The 22,772-nt window shown below is 41.6% G+C and overlaps 1 protein-coding gene across 3 annotated transcripts in view; it reads left to right on the top strand.

The window, feature by feature from the left end:
* Positions 1–2,699: 2,699 nt before the first annotated feature.
* LOC121969770 (dol-P-Man:Man(7)GlcNAc(2)-PP-Dol alpha-1,6-mannosyltransferase-like) overlaps positions 2,700–22,772 on the top strand; it is an 86,823-nt gene continuing 66,750 nt past the window's right edge. Inside the window, exons 1-5 of one of the 3 annotated variants that reach the window (XM_042520012.1) lie at positions 2,700–3,202; positions 3,284–3,395; positions 3,671–3,729; positions 9,490–9,598; positions 10,559–10,644. In XM_042520012.1, the coding sequence (XP_042375946.1) occupies positions 9,538–9,598; positions 10,559–10,644 (147 nt within the window). In that variant the 5' untranslated portion in view covers positions 2,700–3,202; positions 3,284–3,395; positions 3,671–3,729; positions 9,490–9,537. Of the gene's footprint in view, positions 3,203–3,283; positions 3,396–3,670; positions 3,730–6,210; positions 6,222–9,489; positions 9,599–10,558; positions 10,645–22,772 lie in introns of those variants that run through there. The other 2 variants (XM_042520013.1, XM_042520014.1) reach the window with 2 other exon arrangements.

Consider the following 22,772-nt stretch of genomic DNA (forward strand, 5'->3'; position numbering starts at 1 on the left):
ACCCATGACCTTAGAGGATCAGATGACTCATCTGGAGGAGATGATCCGTTAGAGGTTTCAGGAGATTTAGGGCTTTCAACAGGATTGGGTCACCTCTCAACGACATCAACTAAAGATGTATGAGATGACGGAGCGTTGAGATTTGACATACCAGGCTCCTCCTCCTCCTAATGATGATGTTTAGGCATGGTGCCTAGCTCTTCGTTGGTGTCGAGAGATTTTTGGCTCAAACATGTTCTCTCTCCATGCATCTTGAACACCATAGATGCTCTTGTAGTATCTTGTATTTCATGGTTATGTCTCCTTATGACTTTACACAAGCCTATGCTTATGTATGACTTATATGCTTATTAGTGCTTGTGTATGACTTTTATATTTATGTCTATTTCATGGTGTGTGCAATGTCTATAAATTATAAGTTTGTGTATTTGCTTCGTGCTTTCATGTATGCTTACATCTCTAACCTACACGACACATTATTGTTGACAAACTGGTACTAATTGACTGGTATAGGTACCAGTCGACTAGTATACTATGTGTTTGATCCAGGCATTGCATTTCTCTAAATTATTACCTCTAATCTTTCTTACTGACTATAGTTTATTATGGCATGTTATTGTGCCCCCCTTGCATTTAGAGAGTATTTTGGATTAAGGGGGAACTTGGGTTCTTAACATTATTAAACTTTTTACACTTGCATTAAGGGGGAGTTTTGGATTATGTTTCCTTATTTTTGATGTATATCAAAAGGCGAGAAATGGATAGGTTAAGTTAGAACTTTCATTTTAAAAATTTGAGTTCTATGATCATGATCTTTATATGTATTCATTATGCCTATGCTTTTTGATTATTGCATATTTTAAGACCTAACTTAAATAATTTGTCAAACATCAAAAAAGAGGAGATTATTAGTATAATCTTACTCGAGACATTATTTACTTTTGATGTTTGGTTAAATGAATTTAAGTTAGGTAATGTTAGTGATCTAATATAAATGTTGAGTAAGTAAAAAAAGGAAAGCCTAGGTATGAAGACTTGGCAAGCAAAGTCCAAGAAGATAGTCTTGGCGGATGAAGTCCCGGAGCATGACTCTTGGCAGTGAAGTCCTGGAGGTACGATCTCTTGGCAAGAGAAGATTTAGCATGACAAAGTCGAAGGAAGCACTTGAAGGCAAGCATAGAAATAAGGAGCCATGGGCACGGAAGCATCCTAAGGGCACAAGGCTAATAGAAGATGCTTGAAGGCAAGCACAGGGATAAGGAGCCATGGGCACAGAAGCATCTTAAGGGCACAAGGCTAATGGAAGATGCTTGAAGGTAGAAGTCTAGGCTAAGGGAACAATTCACATATGAAAGGTTAATTGTTGTATTCTCATATTATGAAGAATCAGTCAACTGGTACTTTTATCAGTTGAATGATGTTCGATCAAAAATGAACAGAGAGTTGCGGTCAGTTACCAGTCGAGGTGTACTTACTAGTCCACTAGTAAGTGATCGTTACATGGTGGAGACCGAAAATCTCATCAAATCTTAAGTGTCATTGAAGCCTATCAGTCGATTGATGTATATACTAGTTGACTGATGTCGGGAAAAATATAAAAGCTATTCTTGGAGCTTGACGAACTGTTGGTACCCTAAGGTAGTTTTGATGTGATCAAACAAGTTAAGTTATGACATGTTGTGTTTAACCTTATGTCTAAGTGTATGGGAACTTAGGAGCACAAGGCATAGAGCAAAAGACGCAGTGAGCGAGAAGGACGACACGGAAGAGAGCCGACCGGCTCAGTGCGTCTAAGGGACGAGGTGCTGCGGAAGAGTACGCGGGCAAACAAGAAGGAGGCGCACGACATTTTCGAGGGACGAGAAGCCAGAGCGGAAGCTTGCTCGAGGAGAAGACCGGAAGTTGGATTCGAGTGAGCCCTATTCTAGATGGCTGAAATCACCCAAGCGAGCGGAGCTGGAGCAGAAGACCTGGACCGAAGCAAGCGGAGTCAAAGCTAGAGGTCCAAAGAAAAAGTCAATAAAATGTCGACTTTCCCCTTCGGGGTGTCTCGAACCATTCCGACATTCGAAATAGTCCGAGGCACCAGGAACCATTCTGGGTGCTCGGAACCTAAGTTTTATCAAAATCGATGTGGCTTTTGACTGACGCCTCAGGGATAAGGTTTTATCCCATTCCAGGCACCTGGAATTCTTCTAGACACCCTAAGCAGGACTATATAAGCAGCCTTGCTCCCAGAAGCTCAGAACAAGGAGAAATACAAAGAAACAACACTTGTGTGCTTAGTTTCTGTTTAGCCTTTTTTTCTGTGTGTTCCATTGCTGTAAAGAGGATTCTCTGTGTAAAATACCATAACCAAATAATAATAAAATAATAAAATTTAAATGGACGAATAATCTTTACGGAATTTTTAGAAAATTTTTATTTTTCAGAGTTTGTATGACGAGTTTGCGGGGATAAATTAATAGGCTTGAAAAAGTCTATTTAAAATATCTAATTAAGGTAGGAATCAATTAAGGAATTACTTAGGTTTAAATTTAATCAAAACCTCAAGGGTACGTTTGGTACGCACATTTTTTATTTTCATTTTCTGGAAAACGTGCATTTTTTGAAAAATGATGTTTGATTTACGTTTTTCGTGCCCTAAGTTTCCTTTTAATTTTTTTTTTTCCTTATCTTCCCTTTCTCTTCTTATTTCCATCCGAGCTTCCCAGCTTCCTCAGCCGACTTTCTTCCTCTTCTCCTCTGCCTTTCCTCCCCGTTGAGTATCGCGTCGACGCCGACACCTACAGACCACGACCGGTCACCGCAGCCGACCTTCGTCTCTGCCCAAGCTGTTCTCGACGCCGAGTTCTCCTTCCACGAGCTTGCGCCGACCTCCCCTGCAGCTGATCCTTCTTCTTCTCCACCATCGGCAAACCCTCTGTTTTCTCCTCTGCCATAGCGCCACTGCCGATCACCGCGGATCCACAATTGGTCATCGCCATCTTGAAGCCGGCTCTATCTTGATCGCGTGAGGCCAACTAGGCGTTGCCGCAATCGCCTCTCTGATCCATCGGTTTCACGCCTCTGCGTCGCCTGCTCCTCTCCTTGTCATCATCGACGGCCACCCAACTTTGCTCTGGCAGCCGACCATTGTTGGCCACCGTGGACCATCATCTAGTTCACCGCCGGCAGCCCCTCCCTATTCTGATCATCCACGGTGAGGTTTCACAGCTACGCCTATAATCTCTGCTGCAAGCTTTCTGTCTCCATTGAAACTGAAATGAGTCGTCCATATCAGCTTGTTGCTGGAATCTCGCTGTGAGAAGATAGTCGACCACTCCTGCTCACTATCATTGCTGTTGTGTACCACTACTAGGGATCCATCGTTGGAGAGGCAAGGGCCGAATAGGGTAAGCTTTGATTTTGGTTATCTGGATTGTATAAACCTAATTGTTGCTATAAGTGGAGTAAAGATCTGGATTAACCTTTAGATGTGGTTGACTGTTGGTAAGGGTGTTAGGTTTATATGGATGTGTATCAGATTTCTTTTAAGGTTAGAATCTATGTAGTTGGTTAATTAGTGATCATACTTCGACTAGGGGTTACACTAAATAGGGTTGGGAATCTTATTCAGCTATTTGGTATATATGTAATTAGCTAAATAAATTTATATTGACTGCTGCAGGACTTTGATTTGAGACGAGCATCTCGACGTAGGATTTCTAGATTCGATTTTCTATTGAGGCGGGTACTTCTGACTTATCTCTTGATATAGTCATTTTAGATATGCATAATAGTTTATTTCTAGTAGTAATGATTATGTTTGCATCTGTTTTGATGCCACTATCTGGTTCTTGTTATCTATCTATATTCCTATTTCCGGGCGTTCGGAACCCAAACTTTATCGCCATCGACGTGGACTTTGATCGACGCGTTGGGGATAGATTTCTATCCCACTCTAGGCACCTGGAACGCTTCCAGGCGCCTCATTCAAGGTTATAAATATAGCCTTGGTCCAGAAGCTAAAAAACAACAAGCAATTTAATATACAACACTTGTGTGTTGTTCCTATTTAGCTTAGCCTCTCATTTTCTGTACTTGAATGATGTAAGAGGTTTCTCCACTTGAAGGAGATATTTATTGCGCTTCAACTTCCTTGGATTAACAACCTCCCCAGTTGTAACCAAGTAAAATCTGTGAGCCTTGTCTTTTTAGTTTATTTCTTTATTTTATTTATGCAAGTGTTACTTTAAGTCCGAGAAGAGTATTTTTGTTTTATTTGTGTAGAAATATTCAATCTCCCTTCTAGCCGGCCACCAACGGACCCCAACATGGTCAATCTTGAGTGCTTGAACTTCTCACCTACTCACTTCCAAGTATTCGATCAACCTTGACTTAGATTCTCTCACCAACTTGGTTAACCTTGATCAACTCCCTTTAAATATATTGCTCAAACAAACATCAAAATTATGTAAGCTGATTGCACGAATAATTTTTCTCTTTTTTATGTTTGACAATAAATTTAAGTTAGACTAATTACTTAATCTAACTTTTCAGATTATGCCAAAATTAAAAGAATTTGGGTTTTTAACATAAAGTCTTATTCTTCCCCTTTAACATACATCAAAAAGAAGTTTATCTATTTTTTCGATTCCTAAGGATCTCCTTTGGTATTACACCAACAATGATAAATAATTTTTTAGTCAAAAATATATCCCTTTCTATATTCATAAAATAACATTTATGGATTATATTACAAAATATCTCTTTTCTAAAATAAGTCATTTTGAAAGAACCTTCCAAAATTTTCAAAAGTATCTATTTCTAAGGTATTTCAAAACCTTTTTTAAATTCATTTACAAAGTTATTAAAAAAAATTCCAAGATATTCAAAAATATTTTTAATTTTTTATTTAAAAACTATTTGCAAAAGTTTTATATATTTTTATTGAAAAACTATTTGCAAAATATTATTTGTTAAACATAGTTTTGAAGATGAAGGGGAGTTTGGCGCAACGATAAATTTATTGTTTTGTGACCAAAAGGTCACGGATTCAAATCTTAGAAACATGTTGCAAAAAGTAGGGTAAGGCTGCATATAATAGATCCTTCTCTGAAACCCCGTATGGCGGGAGCTTTGTGCACCATACTACCTTTTTTTTTATAGTTTTGAAGATAGTTACTAAAAATATTTCGAAACCTTTATTAAAGAAATTTTTAAAGAGATTTTTTAAAAACATCGATTTGAAAATATTCTTCCCTTTTTAAAACAAATAAAAGTTGAACATATCAAAACCTTTTGAAATATTTTGATAATAAAAATTCTAAAATCGAATTTCTAAATTTATATTAATATTTAGTTTTGAAAACCCATTTTTTTTTAAACTTAGTTGAACAAATAATGTATGCAAATTATGATGTGTGTATGATCCACTAGCGGAACTCCATTTTAATACGATTGCATATTTTTAATTGAATATTTCACTGAACTTGTATGCACTAATAATTATGCTTAAAGTAAATACCTACCTTACATTCAATCCCAAATGTTTTAGTATATTTGACTGAATGCTAACTGAGGCTGCAAGCTAACTTATTTTTTTTTTCAATTTTGAATATTTGAAAACTGATTTTTAAAATTTTTAAAATTCAAATTTAGATTTTTATCATTTTAAAATTTATTTTTAAAATTCAAATTCTGATTTTTGGAAATTGAAATTTGTTTTTCTCAATTTTTGAAAAATATATTTTAAAATTTCTAGATTTTGAAAAATATTTTTCTGAATTTTGATTTTTTTTGTTTTTTAAATTTGAATTATTAATCAGATTTAAATTAATTAATTAAAAGTTATTTTGATTAATTAAATTATTAATTAAATCTGAATTAATCCACGGTCTGAATGTGCGCTTCTAATCTCCTTGCCGTCGCTGCAGCAGCCGTCACGGATATCGTCATTGTTGCTAGTGGAAGATTCTCAAGTCAATCGGGGGAATAGGCCGAGTTTGTTCACTTCGCTCAGTTACCTCTAATTTTTCCAATTTTGTCCAACTCGGTCGATCCGTACCGGGTTTGTCCGAGTTTGCCTCCATTCGTCCTGGACGAACTTTATTGCTTTGAATTGTCGCAGTGATCTAAATCATAGAGAAGAGCAGGCGACAAATCTGGTGACCTACTGATGGCGACTAAGGATCCCTCTCCTTTTAACGTGAGGTTCTCCTGATTTCTTCAAGAATTTGGTGAGAATCCTTCCTGAATTCTTTGATCATCTTGCGTTCCATGTTTAATCCGTCTATTTCTTAGCAAACCATTAGAATCCTCTCCGGTAGGGTCTAATCCTTCTCACTTTTCGCCATCCTTCAATCTTATTTTTCCCTAGCAAATCTCTTCATTGGCGCCTCAGTCAATGAAAAACATTACATATTTGAAAAACATTTTAAAAGGAGCGGAATATGCGCTTCCAATCTCCTTGCCGTTGCTGCAGCAACCGTCGCGGATATCATCATTGCCGCTAGTGGAAGATTCTCAAGTCAATCGGGGGAATAGGCCGAGTTTGTTCACTTCGCTCAGTTACCTCTAATTTTGCCAATTTTGTCCAACTCGGCCGATCCGTACCAGGTTTGTCTGAGTTTGCCTCCATTCGTCCTGGACGAACTTTATTGCACTAGCATATCTCTTCATTGGCGCCTCAGTCAATGAAAAAACATTGCATATTTGAAAAACATTTTAAAAGGAGCGGAATGCGCGCTTCCAATCTCCTTGCCGTCGCTGTAGCAGCCGTCGCGGATATCGTCATTGCCGCTAGTGGAAGATTCTCAAGTCAATCGGGGGAATAGATCGAGTTTGTTCACTTCGCTTAGTTACCTCTAATTTTGCCAATTTTGTCCAACTCGGCCGATCTGTACCGGGTTTGTCCGAGTTTGCCTCCATTCTCCGGTAGGGTCTAATCCTTCTCACTTTTCGCCATCCTTCAGTCTTATTTTTCCCTAGCATATCTCTTCATTGGCGCCTCAGTCAATGAAAAACATTGCATATTTAAAAAACATTTTAAAAGGAGCGGAATGTGCGCTTCCTTCCAATCTCCTTGCCGTTGCTGCAGCAGCCGTCGCAGATATCGTCATTGCCGCTAGTGGAAGATTCTCAAGTCAATTGGGGGAATAGGCCGAGTTTGTTCACTTCGCTCAGTTACCTCTAATTTTGCCAATTTTGTCCAACTCGGCCGATCCGTACCGGGTTTGTCCGAGTTTGCCTCCATTCGTCTGGACGAACTTTATTGCTTTGAATTGTCGTAGTGATCTAAATCATAGAGAAGAGCAGGTGACAAATCTGGTGACCTACTGATGGCGACTAAGGATCCTGCTCCTTTTAACATGAGGTTCTCCAGATTTTTTCAAGAATTTGGTGAGAATCCTTCCTGAATTCTTTGATCATCCTGCCTTCCATGTTTAATCCGTCTATTTCTTAGCAAACCATTGGAATCCTCTCCGGTAGGGTCTAATCCTTCTCACTTTTCGCCATCCTTCAGTCTTATTTTTCCCTAGCATATCTCTTAATTGTTCTAGGCTTTACTAAACTAAATTTGTAACGACCCGGCCCTTTGGCCTCTTGGGCGGCCCTTGTGGCAGTGACGACCCATTTGGCGACCTCTCATGTCGTCGACCGACGACCCTTGGCCGTGCCGTTACTCACTAGGACTTTCCACCCCTGGCCAGTGGATTTTTGCCTCCCCCAGGATTCGAACTCTAGACCTCCAGGCTTAAGTACTAGAGTTTATGAATCCTGGTAACCAAGTGAGTTCGTTGGTTGCGAGCGTATACATAACTCGTTCGGTAATGAAATCTCGGCAAAATCTGGCAAAATCTGACCGGGCATAAAAACGCTCACATTCATTAAATCTCGTGAACATAGCCAGTTAGGAGTGAGGCCAAAGGGCCGGTCGTTACAATAAATTTTACTTTGTAACGACCCGACCCTCTTGGCCCGTTTGGCGACCCTCGGGTCGTCGGCCGTCGACCACTTATGTCGTCGGCCCGTTTAGCGACCTCTCGTCGACCCTTGGTATGTCGTTACTCACTGGACTTTCCACCTAGCGGTGGATTTTGCCTCCCCGGATTCGTAAGCTCTGTACTTAAGCACGGAGGTGCAGAGTTCGAATCACGGGGAGGCAAATCCGCCGCGGTGGAAAGTCTGGTGAACGACGGCCAAGGGTCGTCGAGAGGTCGAAACGGGCAATCGACGGCGACGACCGAGGGTCGCCAAATGGCCGCCATAATGGGCGAGGGCGGGTCGTTCTGATAAAATGCTATTATCAACGATCCGCCTTTAGCCTCTTGGGCGGCCTTGTGGCGACCTCTTGGTAACCTTATGTCGTGCCCGTTTGGCGACCTCTCGTGTCGTCGACCGCGACCCTTGGCCGTCTTGAGTTACTCACTAGGACTTTCCTCCACGGCGATTGGTTTTGCCTCCCGAGTTCGAACTCTGGTTGGTTACGGGATCGTAAACTACAGTTCACTTGGTTGCAGGATTCGTAAACTCTAGTACTTGGGGAGGTCAGGTTGAATCACGGGAGAAAAATCCGGCGGAAGAAAGTCTGATAACGACGCGGCAATCGTCGATCGACACGAGAGATCGCCAAATCGGGCCGACTGACATAAAAAGGCCGCCAGCAATCGTCTGATAAAGCGCCTTTATTAACGACCGGCCCTCTTGGCCCGTTTGGCGGACCGTTTGGCCCTCGGTTCGTCGACCGTCGGCCCTTATGTCGTCGGCCCATTTGGCGCCCTCTCATGTCGTCGACCGACGACCCTTGGCCGTGTCGTTACTCACTAGGACTTTCCACCCTTGGCAGTGGATTTTTGCCTCCCCAGGATTCGAACTCTAGACCTCCAGGCTTAAGTACTAGAGTTTATGAATCCTGGTAACCAAGTGAGAAGAGTTCGAATCCTGGGGGAGGCAAAAATCCACTGCCAGGGGTGGAAAGTCCTAGTGAGTAACGGCACGGCCAAGGGTCGTCGGTCGACGACATGAGAGGTCGCCAAATGGGCCGACGACATAAGGACCGACGGTCGACGACCCGAGGGTCGCCAAATGGGCCAAGAGGGCCGGGTCGTTACAAAATTAGTGCCAATATCATGTTCATAATTTACCTCAACCTCAAGTCCATTGGGAAAAACATTTTATAGATACTTCATATGAATATGAGTTTAGAGTTCAGCAACTTGTTTTTAATTTTTTTCTTCGAAAATTTAATGCATACAAATTATGATGTGTGTATGATCCACCAGCAGAACTCCATTTTAATACGATTGCATATTTTTAATTGAATATTTCACTAAACTTGTATGCACTAATAATTCCGCTTAAAGTAAATACCTACCTTACATTCAATCCCAAATGTTTTAGTATATTTGACTGAGTGCTAACTGAGGCTGCAAGCTAACTTATTTTTTTTTTTTTTTCAATTTTGAATATTTGAAAACTGATTTTTATTGCTTTGAATTGTTGCAGTGATCTAAATCATAGTGAAGAGCAGGCGACAAATTTGGTGACCTACTGATGGCGACTAAGGATCCTGCTCCTTTTAACGTGAGGTTCTCCAGATTTCTTCAAGAATTTGGTGAGAATCCTTCCTGAATTCTTTGATCATCCTGCCTTCCATGTTTAATCCGTCTATTTCTTAGCAAACCATTGGAATCCTCTCCGGTAGGGTCTAATCCTTCTCACTTTTCGCCATCCTTCAGTCTTATTTTTCCCTAGCATATCTCTTCATTGTTCTAGGCTTTACTAAACTAAATTAGTGCCGATATCATGTTCATAATTTACCTCAACCTCAAGTCCATTGGGAAAAACATTTTATAGAAACTTCATATGAATATGAGTTTAGAGTTCAGCAACTTGTTTTTAATTTTTTTCTTTGAAAGTTTAATGCATGCAAATTATGATGTGTGTATGATCCACCCGCGGAACTTCATTTTAATACGATTGCATATTTTTAATTGAATATTTCACTGAACTTGTATGCACTAATAATTATGCTTAAAGTAAATACCTACCTTACATTCAATCCTAAATGTTTTAGTATATTTGACTGAATGCTAACTGAGGCTGCAAGCTAACTTATTGTTGGTTTATAAATGGACTGTTTCATTAGCATTGTTTTTTTTTCATGTATTGTAATCTTATAATTCATTTGTTATACTAGTGAACATTAATGCGGGAAGATTAGTTGTCCTCATGTTCAACTTGTTTGTTAATTAAACATGTAATTTTTAAAGCTTTCATCTTTTTGTCTCTTTCTAACCAAAGTACTGAGCTTGTTTGCAAAACATTTGATTGATTCATGCCTTAGTTTTGATTTGCCTTTTCTATCTCTAAAATTGCCTAAGCATGTGACAAATGAAGGTGTTGTCATCTTCAAAGACCTCAATTTATCCTTCTAAAAAGGCCATGAGGAATTGAGGTCATCTCAAGCCTTTTTGAATTGACAGTTCCTATCCTTGGTCTTTGTTGGGATAAAAGAACCTTAACATTATGCTTGAAAATTTAAGCAATCACTAAGTATGGATGACACTTGTAGGCTGGGATTTAATTCTTGGATCCATTGCTACTCTTTACTTGATTATGGTGCCCTACACGAAGGTTGAAGAGAGCTTCAATGTCCAGGTTTGACTTCTTAACCCATCCTGCAATGGTCGAATTCATGGTTACATATGCTCCTTGTCATGACTTGCTTGAGGGAGAGAAGTAAGCTCCTATTTGGCTATTTCCTTGATCCAATAAACTCAAACTGCAGACTTCAATTCGTTTGTTACATTAGGTAGCTTCCAATGTTTCTAGTTGAATCCTATTTTCTTCTTGCAATATGATAGCAGAAGCCCATGGTATTTGCAAGGTGACCTCAGGTATTTATTGGTGCTTATAATGCTGAAATTTAGTCACAAGGCTGGTTGCTTATGTTTATCATTGTATAATCACATATGAAGAAACTGCATTTTCTAATCACCTTGTGTCTTATTAAAATAATTTTCAGAGAGGAGAGATCCTTGTTAATTATTTTACTTGTATAAAGAGTAACAAGTGGAGTAAAATTACGAGGGAAGTAGAGCATATGTACAAAGATGAATTAAACATTGACAGAACATCTCACTATTGACATAAATCAAAGATAAGAGATGACTTGGCTGGGCCATTGTGTGGACTACCACTTGCACTTCCGGATTTACCCTGGTGGCCTGTGGGTAGTGAATTCCAGGATTAATCAGATCATAAGACCTGGATACCTGGATTACCCAAAAAAAGAAAAAAAGAAATGAGATGACACATGTTTTTGTTTTCTTTATGAAATATGGTTGTTCCTTTTGAATTAAATCACAGACAACTGCCATGGTGCATCTTGGTTGAGCAATTGTTCCATTCTATTCCTAGATCAACATAAGAGAGTGCTTAGAGAGGATGTTTGACTAATCACACTTCTTACTTTGACTTGCAGTGCAAGTAGTGGATTTTTTTTATAGGGGAAGGTAGGGGCTAATCTAAAATAAATATTGAAAATGAGTTTGATGTTGCACAACAAACAAACTTCTTACCGAGGGAACTCTCACATAAAGGGTACAAGTGGAAAATTATTATTAATTGTGTCACGCCCCGGAGGAGTCTCTGTCCGAAGAAATTTCGGCAGCATCTCCCCCGTACGGCGGACAATCTGAAACTTTTCTACATTATCATATACCTCAGCCACATGCGGCTGAAATAATAACAATAATAAAACAATCACCACGCAGTTAATATCAATTTCAGCCTCTGGCTGACATAACCACGCAGTTTAGTAGTAAACAAATAGAACAGTAATACGATGACTCGAAAACAACCCTACTCAACTACACTCGTAAAGCTCAAATTCGATTTTTTTTTTCCTACTCCACTACACTCATAAAACACAAATCCGACAAACTCACCTCTTCTGCCGTTCAGGCAGTCATGGAGTAAAACATATCCAAATCATACCAAAATCCATCAACGATAAGAATCCATACAAGATCCATAAGTAAAACATTACAAGACCAAGACATAGTCTGATAGAGAAAACTAAAATAACAACTCGTGATCAGCAGAGGACTAGCACTACGTGCAATGGGGACTAGCGACTGGAATCGACCTCGACCTGAAAATATCAACGGAGGAGGTGTGAGTCCAACACTTAGCAGTCTGGTGATATGCGTAATAAAGTAAATAACAGACAACACTAATCATGCGTATAGTCTTACGAATCGAGAAGAATAAATGTTGAAAAACAACAGGAGAAACATCTAACCAGGGACGGTATAAAGGTAACAGGGTTGTCGGCCAGGGTGTCGTAATCACATGTCATCGATCATATCGTCCGTATAAATCGCATAAATCGTGAAACCTGAACAATAAATCGTCGTGCGTATGATGCGATACGACATGTCACCCGGCCGATCGACCGTCTCACAATGGTGAGTCGAGTGGGTAAATTTGTGACAACCGCACTCGACATCACGCCACGATGGTGGCCGAGTGGACGGGATGTTGTCGGAGTATCCTACACCGAAATAATAAATGGGGAGTCTGATGCTCTCATCTCGGCACGATAGCGGGAGGAATCTCTGCTACGGTGAGTCACACTACCGTGAGCGGACCAGCGGAGCCAAACAGCAACCGACTGCCACGCTGCTACACTAAACCAGCGGAGCCAGAGCGGGCGTACGGCTACCCGCCGAGTCACGGACCAGCGGAGCCAAATGACAGAATCGCCACACACTGTCGATATACCACTAACCCGTGAGTGGTGGTGTGTGCAAAACCGGCGATGTGCTCGATAATAATGGAGCGATAATCGCACAGCATGCAATGCAAGATGATCGTGACACTAAACATGACAATATCACGAATAGCATAGCGTGCTCCATACATAAATATAAAATGTAAAGACAATGTATCGAATGGAAGGTACACAAACAGGATATGGTATCAAATAAACCTAGGTCCTGAACATAATTTGTGTCACTACCTAAAGCATGTATGATCGGGTAAATAATAACATCGGTCGTAATAAGTAAACAAACAAACGGATCGTATGGTGACCAGTGAAATAAATGGATAACACAATCGTTGCTATATATTAAACACATTATTATGCATATTAAAGTCAAAAGTACACGCCTCCGATAAGAAATGGTCGATCCGATAATCGAGATACTCGTCTCGCGTCGAGGTCCTGTATATCAAGGTCTAGTTTAGCTAATTATCATACCACGATTAGCGAACTAAATTCTAATCAATTTAAGAAGTTCTAAATTGGATCCAACTAATCCATCCAACCTGATTAATGAACCCTAATCAACACATACAATCTATTTCTTAATTCGATTCAATCTACAACACGAATCTGACTCTACTTCTTACCTCGATTCTTCTTGTTAGTTACATGTGTATGGACCCAGAATGCAATGAGAATGGGATGGTGGAATTGAGAAACCCTAATCTGTGACCGGTCAGAACCAAAAGAAAACAGGATGGTGGCACCGTAGAACCTGGGGGTCAACAAGAGTGGTCAATCGTGCTTGTCACAGTTGCAACTTGCTCCAGCAAAGGTCACTGCAACAAGGCATCACCCAGATCAGAGACATTGAAATCGGCAGCCCTAGAACAACGATTAGTAAGCCAACCTACTGACGTTACCTGAACCGGTGCCCTTCTTTCCCCCTGCCGGCAACTGGTGGACGGAAAAGGTCGGCCCGATATTGAGTCTAGGGCACGGGAGGTGACACTAAGGGCACGAGCACAGAGGAGGTCGGCGATCGGCTGGCACCGCTGTGCTGGCTTCGTGCGGGAAGAAGGCTCGGCTAGGGCACGGGGTAGCAGCCGGCGCTAGGGCTGAGGAAATCTCGGCTTGGCCGACGCTGCTCGAGTGGCTGGCGATGGGAGATCGGCGCGGCGGAGAGTGAAGTCGGCTAGGGCAGAACAGAGGGATGAAGATGAAGGTGAGGCTGGCGGTGTCTCATCGGACCAGAGGAGGGCCGACATGAGGCTGAGGAGGAGCGTCACTCGGCGGTGCTAGGGCACAGGTGACGGCTGGAGTGCCGGCGAAGAGAGGGAGTCGGCGGAGATGCTAGGCTCGGCGCTGCTCGGCGTCGGGAGAAGGAGAGAAAGTATCGTCGGGCAGAAGAAATGAAGAGAAGGGAAGAAGTAGAAGGAGGAGAGGAAAGTAACCGCCGCCGGTTAGGGCACGGCGTCGGGCGCGCAAGAGCTTCGGCAGGGGAAGAGGGAAACGACGACAAAGAGAAACTGGAGGAAAAGAAAAACAAATAAAGAAAAGAAATAAAAGAAAAAGCAAACTTTTCCTCGCTTAAATGGGTAGCCTAAACATGCTTTTCCGGGACCCGTTTTTATCCCCGTCAACTCGTCCGTACGAGTTCCGAAAAATTCCCGAAAAATTTTCAAAAATTCCGAAAAATTCCCCTTGTTATTTCCTCTATTTTCCGGTATTTTACATTCTCCCCCACTAATAAAAATTTGGTCCTCAAATTTCGTTATCTATCATGAGTAAGTACTAACAACAGATAAAGAGTATGATTCCTGAACGGTAAATTAAATCATACCTCAAGTGAAAATGATGGGGATATCGAGCTCGGATAATATCCTCGAGCTCCCAAGTAACCTCCTCGTCTGAATGATACTGCCATCCGACTTTAACCAGCCGGATAGTCTTGTTCTGCAACTTACACTCTTTCCGATCCAAAATCCGTACCGAAACCTCCTCATAAGTGACGTCAGGCTGAACGGGAACTGAAATATCTGTCAGCACATGTGTTGGGTCAGGTATATACCTCCTCAGCATAAACACATGGAATACGTCATGCACGCCTGATAGGGACGGTGGTAGTGCTAGATAGTAAGCTACCACTCCAATCCTCTCCAAGATCTGGAAAGGTCCAACATATCGCAGAGCTAGCTTGCATCTGAGGTCAAATCTCTTCACCCCTTTTGTGGGTGAAACTCGCAGAAATACATGGACAGAGAACGCTAGTGGTCTGTGTCTCGATCAACGTAACTCTTTTGGCGGTCCTGCGCCTCGACATCCTCCGTCGATGAGTGCGGACCAACTCTGCGTCGTGCTGAGCTCATGTGGTCCCAATTTGGGCCTCTGACCTCGTCGGAGGGTGGGTGTCGAGACAAGGCCTACCATACAACACTTCAACGGTGACATTTGGATAGGCGAATCTGTTGTTGTTGTGGCGAACTCTACGGTGACAAATGGTCCTCCCAGCCCCAAAATCAATACAAGACCTCGTGAAGTCCTCTAGAGTCCGAATGGTTCGCTCTGTCCATCCGTATGCGGATGGAAAGTTGTACTAAAACGAAGCGTGCCCAAGGCCTGCTGCAGACTCTGAAAAACGAGGCGTGAACCGAGGGTCTCTATCCAGAAATAATAGTCGGCGGGATATCACGTGATCGATGATCTCCGACAAAACAGATCTACCAATCGATCCGAAATCGGTCTTCCGAAGAAGTTCGCGAATTTGGTTAATCGATCAACGATTACCCAAATCGCGTCACGGCCTCGTCGTGTCAGCAAACCCACCACAAAGTCTATAGTAATGTGTTCTCATTTCCACTCGGAATAGAAATCTGCTGAAGTAATCCGGCAGGTCGATGCTCAACCTTCACTTGCTGACCGACAAGACATCTAGCTACAAAATCCATGATGTTTTCCTTCATGTCGTTCCACCAATAGAAACACCTCAAATCTTGGTACACACGGTACCGCCTGGGTGGACAGAAGCGATGAGCCTCAAGTAACTCTATAAGACCGGATGAGACTGAAGTAGCACAATCCGCCTCGGAGTATATAATACCCTCCTCGTCTCGTGTAAACTCGATTACGCTGCCGGAAGCTATCGATCGCCAATAAACTGCAAATCTTGATCAGCGGCACGGCCTCTCGTATCCTCGTCACGATCGACGGTGAGCAACCATGGTAACAAGAATACCTGCATGCGTCACGCCTCCTCAGTCTAACTCGGAGAAACCACAGACCAAGTCTATAATCGAAACTACGTGGCAAGCAAAGTCGCTTTGGACTTCTTGAGCACGATCGACAACCACATTAGCTCTTCCCGGGTGATAGCTAATGGTACAATCATAATCCTTGAAATTCCATCCATCTCCTCCGGAGGTTAAGTTCCTTAAGTAAGCAGATATTTAAGACTCTTGTAATGGGTGAGAATCTCAAATGTAACTCCGTATAAATAATGCCACAAATCTTCATGGCAAAAATAATGGCGACTAGCTCTAGATCATATCGGGTAGTTCTTCTCATGCTCCTTCAAGACGAGAAGCGTAGGAGACTACTCTATCGTCTTGCATCGAACAGCTCAAACCACGAATAGATGCGTCGGTGTAGAGGACATATCCGTCCTCTCCGGAAGGTAAAACCAAAATCGGGCCGACACTAGTCTCCACTTGACTCCTGAAGGCGGTCTCGCAATCCTCGGTCAGTGAACTTCACGCCTTTCACAGTCGCGTGTAAGTAGCATGTGATCGTGAGAAACCCTCAATGTATTTCCGGAAATTTCGAGCCAAACAAAGGAAGTTGCGAGCCTCTTCTTTAGACTCCGTCTACTCCCAACGGTAACAACCTCTATCTCCTGTGGAACCACAGTATACACCTACTGGTGACCATGTGTCTCAATCATCTTACAGAAGACAATCAAAATGCACACTACTGATCTTCACATATAGATGTTCTCGTTGAAACATCTTTAGAACTATGCGAAGATGGTGTACGTGATACACCTCAGATCAGAAATAGATCACCACATCGTCAACAAGGACAATGGAAACCAATCTAAAACATCCTAGTGATACCAAAATCATCAAGTCTCTGAAAACATCTAAGGCTCTGCAAGCCCTAATGGTAAAACCAAAATACATAATATTCGTACCACAGACGTTCCTAACCATAAGATCTCCGATAATAAGTTGGAAATCTGATCACCAACAATATAAATCACCAAAGAATAAATCCTCCAGTGTGAGAGTAACGCTCCATCACAAGAAATATCACATATGTGGGAGCAACGCGCTACCACAAACAATCCGTAATATGTGGGAGCAACGCTCCACCACAAACAATCTGAAATATGTGGAAGCAACGCTCTACCACAACAATCCAAAATATGTAAGATCAACGTTCTACCACAAACCAACAATAATATGTGGGAGCTCCGCTCCACCACAAACGATCCATAAGTGTCCAAGGCACCTAACTATCCAACTAAAGGCTGCACGAGATCACTCAACCACATATCACTGTGGCAGCCAAAGGTATAACAATCCAGCAATCAAATCAAACTCATCGTCAAATCTGTCAACATCGTAGTGAGTTGCCCACTGATAAGAAAATGGGTTGACAGGGTAATCCAACAAATGACATAATACAGACACTCCACATCCTGCATTCAACATAAGTAGAATCATCATGCGGCTACCAACAATACACTTGGCACACATGCTCACACAACATATGTATGATCGACATAATCTTCCAATTTGTACACACCACACATACTCACAACATAGGTATAATTCATCGTGATACCTCCAACAATGCATACCGAACCCGTGTGCATATATCAACATAGGTATAATCAACAACACACCTCAACAACACTCACATGACATATATACACCTATGCCAAGAGTATAATCAACGTAATACTTCCAACAAATCATAATCGACACGAGTATACACTCAGAACAATCATATAATAAATAAGATACCTCCAATACTAATCGACACATGTACCCATAAATCAGATAAATCGATAAGATACATCCAATAAAACACCGAACATATATGCGCATTTCACAACATAGTTTTAATTGACAAAATACCTCCAATAAACAATCGGATACGTATGCCTAACCACTCGGGTATAATCTACTAGAAACCCACAATAATCATCATCTGGACAAATATACGACTCAAAAAATGCAATTTAGAACGTCAATCTCATTTTTATCCTCAAAAATATCAGCCCACATAATATCAGATGAATAAGTCTCTACTCCCCATGAGAGCAAGTTAGCATTCAAAACATCAAATCATTATTTATCCACATAGTCCAATATCAGAGGAAGCAAATATCAATTTTATCATCCTGTTAACTAACCACAACTAACCAGATTTATTAAAATCTCATAGGCACACTCAACCGTAAACTCTCTAGCACCCGATTTATAATCTGATCACCAACTATAATCATCAAACATGTGAATATCATACATGACACTCACTATGTCACCATCAACGACAACCCAAATAATAGATCATCAAAATATTTATCCACTAATAGATCATCAAAACAAATATTTAGTAATAGATCATCAGACAATCACATAACATTTACTCTCATAAATCATTAGAAATCAACATATCACAATATCTGATCTCACAATATCCCTCAACATAAACCATTCTCAACAATGATCAAACATGATAACTCCCCAATGACCAATTTTCATCGTATCGGGTACCCCAATATCCAAAAGATATGAGTATAAAAACTCTACTGGCTAAGTCAACAGGAATATGTAGGTATCATCCATTACCCAGCTAACAATAGCAGAGACTGGTATGTGCCTCCATCTCCTACTAGTAGTAACAGAAGCTAAAACTACTGATGGTATGATATGAAAAAAATCTCCAGAGACTATAATCCTTGATCTCTATTAAGGTCAACCATGCTCAATGGCTAACCCATCACATGTAATATGTGTTACAACAACCTGACAGGTACTAAATAAAAAAATGCTAATACCTGTCACAAACTATAAAATTAAACATCATACCTATATGCCGTATGGAGATGTTCCATCGCTGTCCGGTCCCCAACTTCTGATCTCAAAATTCCGAACATGAAAATCACTGGAAATCCATATAAATCCGAAACGGAAATCCATAACATATACATAATGGAAAATCCGTGCAATCCAAAATAACTACCCAGTTTGACTCGCAAACTTGGGCTAACCCAAATATCCAGAACACCAAAAGCAGGTGACATAACCCGCTCTGATACCAATAAATTGGTATCAGTTAAATCTCAAAAATCCGTAATACGAAAAACAACAAGTATCGCCAAACTTGGCGCTCTGATACCAAATAAATTAGTATCAGGTTATCCCAAATATCCAAAATACGAAAACAAAGGATCGTAAAACTTAAGCTCTGATACCACTAAATTGTCACGCCCGGAGGAGTCTCTGTCCGAAGAAATTTCGGCAACATCTCCCCCTTACGGCGGGCAATCTGAAACTTTTCTACATTATCATATACCTCAGCCACATGCGGCTGAAATAATAACAATAATAAAACAATCACCACGCAGTTAATATCAATTTCAGCCTCTGGCTGACACAACCACGCAGTTTAGTAGTAAACAAATAGAACAGTAATACGATGACTCGAAAACAACCCTACTCAACTACACTCGTAAAGCTCAAATTCGATTTTTTTTTTCCTACTCCACTACACTCATAAAACACAAATCCGACAAACTCACCTCTTCTACCGTTCAGGCAGGCATGGAGTAAAACATATCCAAATCATACCAAAATCCATCAACGATAAGAATCCATACAAGATCCATAAGTAAAACATTACAAGATCAAGACATAGTCTGATAGAGAAAACTAAAATAACAACTCGTGATCAGCAGAGGACTAGCACTACGTGCAATGGGGACTAGCGACTGGAACTGCCTCAACCTGAAAATATCAACGGAGGAGGTGTGAGTCCAACACTTAGCAGGTACAACTGATATGCATAATAAAGTAAATAACAGACAACACTAATCACGTGCGATAGTCTTCGAATACGAGAAGAATAAATCAGTTGAAACAACAGGAGAAAAGCTGTATAACCAGACCAAGGTATAAAGGTAACAGGGGTTGTCACAAACCGAGGGTGTCGTAATCCTGATGCATATCAATCATACGATCCATATAAACGCAGCAAGTAAACGCAAAGAACAAAACAATAAACGATCACGTATGATGCGATACGGTCACCCCCGACGCCACACCATCTCACACAATGGTGAGTCCGAGTGGGTAGAGCGACAACCGCGCACTCGACATCACCGCTCACGATGGTGAGGTGGACGGGATCTTGTCGAGTACACACATACTCGTATCCCGAAATAATAAATGGGAGTCTAATGCTCTCATCTCCACACGATAAGGAATCTCTGTCTGCTACCACGCTGAGTCACACTACCCAGCGGACCAACGGAGCCAAACAAAGTCCAATCGCCTGCCACAATGTTGCTACACTAAACCAACGGAGCAAAACAGAGCGGAACTGTGCCACGCTGAGTCACCAGACCAACGGAGCCAAACAGCAGAACTGCCACACACCTGTCTGATATACCACTAACCCATGAGTGGTGGTGTGTACAGATACATGTAACCGGCGATGTGCTCAATAATAATGGAGCAGACAATCGCACAGCATGCAATCATGCAAGATGATGCATGACACTAAACATGACAATATCACGAATAGCATAGCATGCTCCATACATAAATATAAAATGTGTACCACAAGACAATGTATCAAATGGAAGGTACACAAACAGATATGGTATCAAATAAACCCTAGGTCCTGAACATAATGTATCATATGGTTGGGTCACTACCTAAAGCATGTATGATCAGGTAAATAATAACATGCAGTGCATAATAAGTAAACAAACAAACAGATCATGTAGTGACCAACTGAAATAAATGGATAACACAATCATTGCTATATGTTAAACACATTATTATGCATATTAAAAGACATAAGTCAAAGTACCCGCCTCCAATAAGAAATGGTCCAATCCGATAATCGAGATACTCGTCTCGCGTCAAGGTCCTGTATATCAAACACAAGGTCTAGTTTAGCTAATTCTATCATACCACAATTAGCCAAACTAAATTCTAATCCAATTTAAGAAGTTCTAAATTGGATCCAACTAATCCATCCAACACAATTAATGAACCCTAATCAACACATAACAATCTATTTCTTAATTCCAATTCAATCTACAACACGAATACAACTCTCTACTTCTTACCTCAATTCTTCTTCAGCCGTTCTGTAATGGCAACAGACCCAATCAGCAATGGGATGGCTGGAATTGAGGAAACCCCAATCTGCAACCCGGTCAGAACCAAAAGAAAACAGGATGGTGGCACCGTAGAACCTGGGGGTCAACAAGAGTGGTCAATCGTGCTTGTCACAGTTGCAACTGCTCCAGCAAAGGTCACTGCAACAAGGCATCACCCAGATCAGAGACATTGAAATCGGCAGCCCTAGAACAACGATTAGTAAGCCAACCTACTGACGTTACCTGAACCGGTGCCCTTCTTTCCCCCTGCCGGCAATTGGTGAATGGAAAAGGTCGGCCCGATATTGAGTCTAGGGCACGGGAGGTGACACTAAGGGCACGAGCACAGAGGAGGTCGGCGATCGGCTGGCACCGCTGTGCTGGCTTCGTGCGGGAAGAAGGCTCGGCTAGGGCACGGGGTAGCAGCCGGCGCTAGGGCTGAGGAAATCTCGGCTTGACCGGCGCTGCTCGAGTGGCTGGCGATGGGAGATCGGCGCGGCGGAGAGTGAAGTCGGCTAGGGCAGAACAGAGGGAAGAAGATGAAGGTGAGGCCGGCGGTGTCTCATCGGACCAGAGGAGGGCCGACACGAGGCTGAGGAGGAGCGGCACCTGGCGGTGCTAGGGCACAGGTGACGGCTGGAGTGCCGGCGAAGAGAGGGAGTCGGCGGAGATGCTAGGCTGGGCGCTGCTCGACGTCGGGAGAAGGAGAGAAAGTATCGTCGGGCAGAAGAAATGAAGAGAAGGGAAGAAGTAGAAGGAGGAGAGGAAAGTAACCGCCGCCTGTTAGGGCACGGCGTCGGGCGCGCAAGAGCTTCGGCAGAGGAAGAGGGAAACGGCGACAAAGAGAAACCGGAGGAAAAGAAAAACAAATAAAGAAAAGAAATAAAAGAAAAGGCAAACTTTTCCTCGCTTAAATGGGTAGTCTAAACAGACTTTTCTGGACCCCGTTTTTATGAACCTTATAAAATTCAAATCTAATGCACATCGTAAATTGAAAGAGTTGTTCTTGTCCTCATTTGCCTTAAACACTTTTCTAAATTTCCTTCTAAAAGATTCATGTTCGCTTCTATATCCTTTCTAAATTATAAAGAAAATTGGGTATAATGTATATGTTATTATGTTGTTAGGCATCCTACTAATTTGAACATAGTTTAATTTTCCTATAGGTCATGTTTGCAAAGTGGCACACTCTCATTTGTGTCACAACCTCTTATCTAATCAAGAACATTGTACTTTATAGACTTCTAGACAATGACATCTCTAGACGAAAGCACTCATAGGTGCTTAATCGCTTAGTTTGTTGGGAAGGAAGGACTTTATATATTTGAAGATGCTTGAGGATCACCAAGTATGAGCTTGGCTTGCACTCAAGCTACTCGAAGAAATAGAACACAATCTACCCAATCCAGCTAATGAGGTACCTCCACTTCAAACCTATGTGTGGCACCTCCAAACTTGGTTTAGATAATTCCAACTCCTCACTTGACGGAATTGAGTTATTCTTGGTAAGAATACTAGTGTCAAGAAGGGAAAGAGTGACACTGAAAACAAAATAAAATTACAGAAATAAGTTGGAGAATAATCACCATTGACATATCTTAAATTGAAGGA

Source organism: Zingiber officinale, chromosome 4A, assembly GCF_018446385.1.
Source record: "Zingiber officinale cultivar Zhangliang chromosome 4A, Zo_v1.1, whole genome shotgun sequence".
Classification (NCBI taxonomy): domain Eukaryota; kingdom Viridiplantae; phylum Streptophyta; class Magnoliopsida; order Zingiberales; family Zingiberaceae; genus Zingiber; species Zingiber officinale.